Here is a 7362-nt window from a genome sequence, read left to right as displayed (position 1 = left end):
AACTCTGAAGGCAGGCAAGTCTGTTGGACATGCAGAGGGCAGGGAGCAGAGGTCCTTAAGGAGGGAACATGGTGGGGGCGTTGTAGGCAGAGGACTAGGCAGACTCCTAATCCAGGACTGGAGCAAAAAGGGGGATGTGGTTCACGTTAGGTCCCAGCACATGGCACCCAGCTGCCTTGTTGGGGAGAAGCAACTGTGAGCTCTGTTGGCCTAACTTAAGCCCCATGGTCCTTTCAGACCACAGCACTGTTCCCCTAACCCTGGCCCTTTGACCAGGCCAGCAGAGCCTATACAGGTGGCCTTGTATTTTGATGCGAGAAACAGCCTTCCCCCAGAGCAGAAATCTTGCAGGCTCCCCTCACCCGCCCTGCCCACCTGGTGCCCGCATGGCTTGGGGCTGGCGTGTGGCCTTTGCAAGTCCTAGTAGTCTGGGTCTCATTGTTTTCACGTCCTGACAGACTTCAGAAAGAAGAGACTCTAACTCCCAGTGGCATTTAGCTTCAGTCTTTAAACATCTGGGTCACAGATAATTCAGTTAATTAATGTTCTTAGTGCTTCTCGTTTGCCTGCTGGATAATAGATTGATTCATAATTTCAATAAGCAGCTGTGTATATCTTTCCCCGAACATAAAGGCAGCTTGCTGTCATTCATCACTTTGCATTTGGTGAATTTAAATATGTTCAGAGACATTGTTTAGGGAGGCATGGGGAGGGTTTCTGATTTTCTTATCATTTTGCCTCTAACAATTACTCTGATTTGGAACTAATTTGGGTTTAAAGCACATGTTAACCGCATATCTCTCAAGGGCACTTAATAAGCTCTGTCACTTGATTCAGGGGGAGACCAGGCGGGCCCCCCTTTGGGGATCAGAGAAGAGGGTTTCTGAGTAGCTTCTGCCAGTAGACAAGAGCCCCTGCAGAAAATCTTAACCCCTGGAGAAAAGGCACTCATGTCCCTAAGCAGAACTGCCCTCCTGCTCCATCCCTGACCAGAGTTGCCCAGGCACTTGGGAGGAGGTCCATCTGCGGTGCGCCTGCTGGGCCAGGGCCACCAACCACTGGGTCTCGAGGGACCAAGGAGAGAGGCCAGGACCCAATCAGGTGACCAGATGCCTGTTTCCTCATCTTCGTAATGGGTAGAGTAATAGCACCTATCTCACAGGGTTGTTATGAAAATCTCACTGTTTATCCTCTGCACAATGCTAAGAAATGATGCAGCGTATGCCTTTGATATGTGCAAGCTGGTAATTTTTAAAAAATTTATTAGGAACCACCTGTATATTAATGATTGTCACTCCCACCCCAGTCATCACTTACAATTGTAAGAACAAACATGAAGATCATGCTTGCCTCTCTCATTGCCCTTACTGCCTACACTGGAATCATCTCAGTGGGAACACATCCCCATCCTTATATTCCCAGAAGCCTGTCCTCAGGCTGGGTATGCAGAGGGATTCCTCAAAAGATGCTTGTAAAGTTTAAAGAAATAGATGGGGCTGCAAGTTTAAAGAAATACATGGAGCAGAAAGCAAGCACCAGTACTGTGTTGCACATTTAAGATGTTCCTGCTTTTTCATTATTATAAATAATGTTGCAATTTTTTTAAAGGGTGACGTTTACCACATTCACAATTTGCTCATCCGCAAACATGTTTTGAGCACTTGGTTTGTGACTTCTCTCCTAGCAAGGAATGAAATAAATTAGACACAGTCCCTGACCCTAAAGGAGTGTGAATGACAGGTGAACGAATTTGTTCAAAAGTTGGAATACAGATTTTTAAACAACATGACAGGCAAAAGAGGGGAGGCCACTGAAATCGTGCAGGCCCTTTGGGGAAATGTTGGTGCACAACACCATTTCTGTATCAGTTAGCCATTGCTGCATAACAACTACCCCAAAATTCAGTGGCATAAAACAATATGCATTTATTATTGCTGATGAGTATATAGGCCAGCTGGATGGTTCTGTGATCTGGACCAGGCTCAGCTGATTTTGGCTGGATTCATTCATGAACTTCTTATCATCTAGCAGGTTGACGTGGGCTACCTCATCTCGGATAACCTCATCCACTTGTCAGGTGGTTGGACCACATGTGTCTCATCTGCTAGCAGGACACCCTGAGCTTATGGCCATGGTGGTTCCAAGATGGTGGAAGTATGAAAGGTCTAACCCAGGAACAAGCACATCCTTGCTTTTGCCACGCTTTGTTGGCCAAAGCAAGTCACCAATATCGAGGGGTGGGGAAATAGACTACACCTGATGGAAATTGCTGCAGTCATGTTACAGGTGGTGTTTAGAAGGATGAGTAAAGGAATGTGGCTGTTCTCACATTCTACCACAATCTCCTAGCACTCCTTGCCGTACATGGAGCAGAAAGCAAGCACCAGTACTGTGTTGCACATTTAAGATATTTCTGCTTTTTCATCATTATAAATAATGTTGCAATAAATAGCCCATATGTAAACTTTGTTCGTAGTTCTGATTATTTCCTTGGGATAGATTTCTAAAAGTGGATTTATTAAGTCAAAGGAGAGAAACATTTTTAAAGCACTACATATGTATTTTGAAATCCCCTTTTTGCAAGGTTGTAGTACTTTATGCTCCCTCCACTATATCTTATGCTAACCTTGGCACAATGGGAAGAAGTTCTTTTTTAATATGTTGTATCTCATTGCAGTTTTAGTTTATTTATTTTAATACCTGTGAGGTTTAATGCTTTTTAATATGTCTGTTTCTTCTTTCAAGCACTGCCTCTTTGGGCCTTTTGAAGCAGGGTAGATTTAATTAATCCCAATTTACAAATGAGGAGGAAACAGAGGCTCCGAGAGGCTGATTATTCAAGGTGGCCCAGCCAGGTGAAAGCAGAGCCAAGCAGAAATCAGCTGTCCTTCTCTTTCGCTTATTCCTCCCCCCGCCCTATCCCCACCCCCTGTGTTGCGGGACAGAAGGCTAGACTCCTGAAACACTGAGTGCTTAAGGAAAAATCAGACAGTGGCCCTGAGGAGCCTGCATTCCCGCTTAGCAAGCCAGAGGGGAGGGCCTCCTGGGGAGGGCTCACCTGTGAGTTGGGTTGGGGCGGGAGGTGTGATAGGCCTGAGATGATGGCTAGGACTGCAGCAATGACAGAGGCATGAGTGAAATTTGCAGATCTGAGCTCTGTTTCCCTTCATGGTGTCACCCCTACATCGGCTCCTGCTCCCCTGCTGCTCTGCTCTCTCTCCAGCTCGCCCGATACACCAAGGAAGGCTTTCTGCACTTGGGAGCCCTGGGGACTACCACACTCCTCCCTGACACCCGCTGCTTGGTGGACAACTCTAAGAGTCGGTTACCCCAGCTCCTTGACTGTGACAAGGTCAAGAGCAGCCTGTACAAGCGCTGGAACTTCATCCAAGTAAGTGCTTCATGGACAGGACTAGCACCCCTGAGCCGGTGAGGATGCTGCAGGCCACAGGGCAGTTTGGCTTCCCCAAGGGTACCCAGCAAAGTGCACCAAAGGTCTGCCAGCCCTGGACCAGGTGCATGGACTCAGAATATTTGGGGGGAACCAATGGGGGTGTTTCCATGGGAGACAGCATTTTAGATCTCTACAGCAGCACTAGGCTGGTTGAATCTCTGATAAATCTTGGGGCAGGGAGTGTGAAGGTGATTTTCCAGAAATCTGCTAAGTACCTATAGCCAGTAGGATTAGGAATATCCCTGGAAATTCCCCATTCTGACACCATCCCCCACCAATGTTCATCACCTGGTTCAGCCACTTAAATTTGGTGAAGCTTATTTATGTTCTGACTTTAGGGTTTCCAGAGGTGGTCCCAATGACCCTTCTCCCTGCGCAAAGAATTTTAATGGGATTATTCCCCATGAGAGTCCATGTGGTAGGCACTACGGTGGTTAAGTCTCTCTCTCTGTCTCTCTGTCTCTCTGTCTCTGTCTCTCTCTCTCAATCTCTCTCAATCTCTCCCTCTCTCTCTCCCTCTCTCCCTCCCTCTCTGTCTGTTTCTCCTCTTTTTACCTCTGTCTCCTCCCAGAATGGAGCCATCATGAATAAGGGCACGGGGCGCTGCCTGGAGGTGGAGAACCATGGCCTGGCTGGCATTGACCTCATCCTCCGCAGCTGCACAGGACAGAGGTGGACAATTAAGAACTCCATCAAGTAGTAGGAGGAGCTGGGGACCCTGGAGCCTGGCCCCTGGGGCAGGGTCTGCCTGTCCTCCAGATCAGCCACACTGGTGGAGAGACAGCGGAGCCAGCAGGAGCTCGTGGGACTCCTGGGCTTCTCCAGGGCAGTACAGGGGCCCCTGATGGAGACTTTGTGCCCACATCAGGCAGTCAGCTGCCATGAGGCTCATGTACCCTGGAAAAGTACCCTCTTACTCTTCTCTGAGACCCCAGAAGCCATTTCTTCTGCAGCCTGGGTGTGGATCTGGTACCAAGGAGAAAAACATGCACATCTCCTCTTTGTCATCTTTCCACCCACTGTCAGGACTGGGACTGGCAGGGGCCTCTCTCCTTTCTCATCTCTCTCTTGCAGCAACAGCTTCTGAATTCCACTCTAGCCCTCAACAAAGTGTAGGGGTGGAGTTCAGCCACATCCTAGCTCCCCCTCCTCAGAGGAGGCATCAAGGCCCAGAGACTCAATTTCCCCTGAGGTTGCTTCTGTCCAGATATTCATTCACAACCCAAGACAGCCTCCACCCACACCTGTCCATCAGGTGGCTTTGGCGGCTATAGCTCTGCAGTTTTTTGGACCCTCCCTAAGATGGCTTATAAGGATCTGACACTTCCATGGTTGCCTGGGCAAAGGGGAAGCTCTTCTGCCTCTATCTGAAGGGAGCTGAAACAGGAATAGACTGAACACACAGGCTAGTCAGAGTTATGAGGGGCCCCAAAGCTAGAGGCAGGCCAGTGCAGCTCTGCCTGCCTGGGTAACAGGGAGCCCTGACTTACAGACGCTGCCGCAGGGGAGCAGCAAGGGGCCTCCACCTGGAGCTTAAGGACTGGAGCCAACACAGCAAAGGGAGCCAGGACCCTCGAGGATGCTCTGTGCTCATTTCATTTCAGCCCATGCTCTGCTGGCTGACAGGGGAGAAGGCAGTTGATTCCTCTCTGAAGAGTAATAATTTTTTTCCAATTGCCCTCTGGTTAGGGTGCACTTATAAATCAGAGTTAATATATGGACTCATGTGCATGCATATGAGTATGTGTGCCTGTGTGGTGTGCTTGGCAGGGTGTGTGTGGCTGCATGTGTGTGTGTGCATGTGTGACACCACGTGTCATGTGTGTCTGAGTGTGTGGTAGAGCAGATGTGTGTAGCCTTGGGCTTGCCCCTTCATTGCTCGCCTGGATCAGATCAAGGCTGCTAAGAAGCTTGGCGTGGGAGTGGCCATGCTTTGCTGGCCAGGAGGATGTGGTTCGGCCTTACCCCAAATGGTCCCCCAGATGGAAGGCTGTCCCTTCTGCCACTTCTCATATCACCCCCTAGTGCTGTCCCCACAGGTCAAGCCCTGCCCAGAACCAAAACCTATAGTTGGGAGTTCACAGTGTCTCATGGGTGGCATCCTGTTGGTGGTCACCCCCGCACCATCTCCCCCCTTGTGAAATAAATACATGTGAGCACTTCCCAAAGCAGCCTTGTTTGCTTCTTGATTTCTCCAGAACCCAAAGGAGTTCCTGGAACATGGCAGAGGCTCCTTTGGCTTGGATTTGGACTTATTAAAGGCAGAAGCCCTCACAGCCTGCAGCTGAAACAAAGCCAACCTGCCCTTACACTCACCTCCTCGCTACTCCCACCCCAAAGCAGGATGAATTTGACATTTGGCACTTTATTATTAACCCCCATTGACCCAGGATTAGGACAGTCAAGCTGGTGCAGACCTGTAAGGAAAAAGAGGGTTGGGGTGATCTGGCTGAGCTATACTAATCCACCACTCCTGCTGTCAGGCAGCAGCTCCCACCCTTGGAGACCAAGGAGCCTGTGGTGGCAGCATCTGCCCCTTCTGTTCCTGGAAAAGTGGAATCTGAAAAGACTCAGGGCTTTCTGTCAAGGATGCATGGCTATGACAGCCCTGTGCCTCTTTACTTCAAGGAGGTCAAGAAGGCCCATCTTGTTTGGTGTCACGCGACATACAGATACACTTATCGGTTGCCATTTTTCTTTTGGGTTCTACAAGCACATTGATGGGAAATGCTGCTATTTGGTAATGCATTTGTCAGACTTAAATATCAGAGTGTCAGAGTAACTGTGAAGTGAAAAGAGCTCAAGATCTGCAGGATCCCATGTGGGGTCCAGGGAAACACTGAGATAATATCACAGGTGGTGCTAGGGGAGGAGTCCTGCCCTGACTGAGCCATTCCCCCTCCTGTGCGTGTCATTTTTTTAAATTTTATTTTTATTTTTTTCCTGTGTGGGTCTTAAAGTAGAAGTTCAAAGAAAACCATCTTCTTTTACCATTAGCTAATATTCTGAGCCCAAATCCCAGTGAGGTTCTCACTGGAATCCTTCCTCCTACAGGAAATGGGCCAAAAGACCTGCTGTGTTCTCCCACAAGGTCCAAACCCATGTCCATGCTGATTGAATGGGAGTCCACACCTGAAGTGGTCAGCATGCTCATGACACTTTGGGTTCACTTGTATTTTAAGGCTGCACCCCTAAAATGCAGCAGTAGGAAGTGTCCCAGAACTTACCAGAGAAGCACTCCTTCGGTCTCACGCAGCAGCAGAGCATGATGTTTGGGTGGTTTCCTTGTTTGGGGAGAGAGGCAGGGGAGCTGGTTCACAGGACGGAGGATTTTTGCCTCCAGGCACCAGTACACATGCTCCAAGTCTTGGCTCCAGCCCTTGGTTCAGCATCCAGGAGGCCTGGTCTGTCCCTTCATATTGGCAGCAGCTGTTACACTCACCTGGTCTTCCTCCCAAAGTCAAGGCTACCTGGAGAGACTGGCCAGAGAATGAGGCCAGTATTCCCAGTCAGCATCCTCTTTGCCCTTCAGGGTCCCAGTAGGTCTGAAGGCAGTGGGAGTGGCAGGCCAAGGGCCAAGGCAAAGAAGAAGAATTAATAAAGCCAGAGAGAGAAGAGAGAAAAAGAGAAGCAGTGCCCTAGGGGAGCCTTGGGTCCCAGTCCTTCGTGGGAATTTAGAAGTTCCAGAGACCTACATCTCTGCCCAAGACTGGGCAGCAAGCTCCAAGCCTGGGGTTCATGGAAATCTCACATTTCTTTAGCAGATGTTGAAAGCCAGCACCATGTGTAGTTTGAGAAGTGACAGATCAGTCTACTGCCTCTCACGCTCAACTGCCACAAGTGGATGCTGTAGAGACAGCTGAGTTCTGACAACCTTTGCTGCTATGGCTCCCTCTTTTCACCTCACC

At 49.3% G+C, this 7362-nt stretch overlaps 1 protein-coding gene across 1 annotated transcript in view; it reads left to right on the top strand.

The window, feature by feature from the left end:
* GALNT17 (polypeptide N-acetylgalactosaminyltransferase 17) overlaps window positions 1–4440 on the top strand; it is a 409742-nt gene extending 405302 nt beyond the window's left edge. The window contains exons 10-11 of the mRNA XM_006918523.1: window positions 3224–3391; window positions 4026–4440. Of these exons, the coding sequence (XP_006918585.1) occupies window positions 3224–3391; window positions 4026–4154 (297 nt within the window). The 3' untranslated portion in view covers window positions 4155–4440. The remainder of the gene's footprint in view (window positions 1–3223; window positions 3392–4025) is intronic.
* The last annotated feature ends 2922 nt before the right edge of the window (window positions 4441–7362 follow it).

The sequence above is a fragment of the Pteropus alecto genome, unplaced genomic scaffold (assembly GCF_000325575.1).
Source record: "Pteropus alecto unplaced genomic scaffold, ASM32557v1 scaffold68, whole genome shotgun sequence".
Lineage (NCBI taxonomy): Eukaryota > Metazoa > Chordata > Mammalia > Chiroptera > Pteropodidae > Pteropus > Pteropus alecto.
This window is presented reverse-complemented; position numbering and strand designations above follow the sequence as displayed.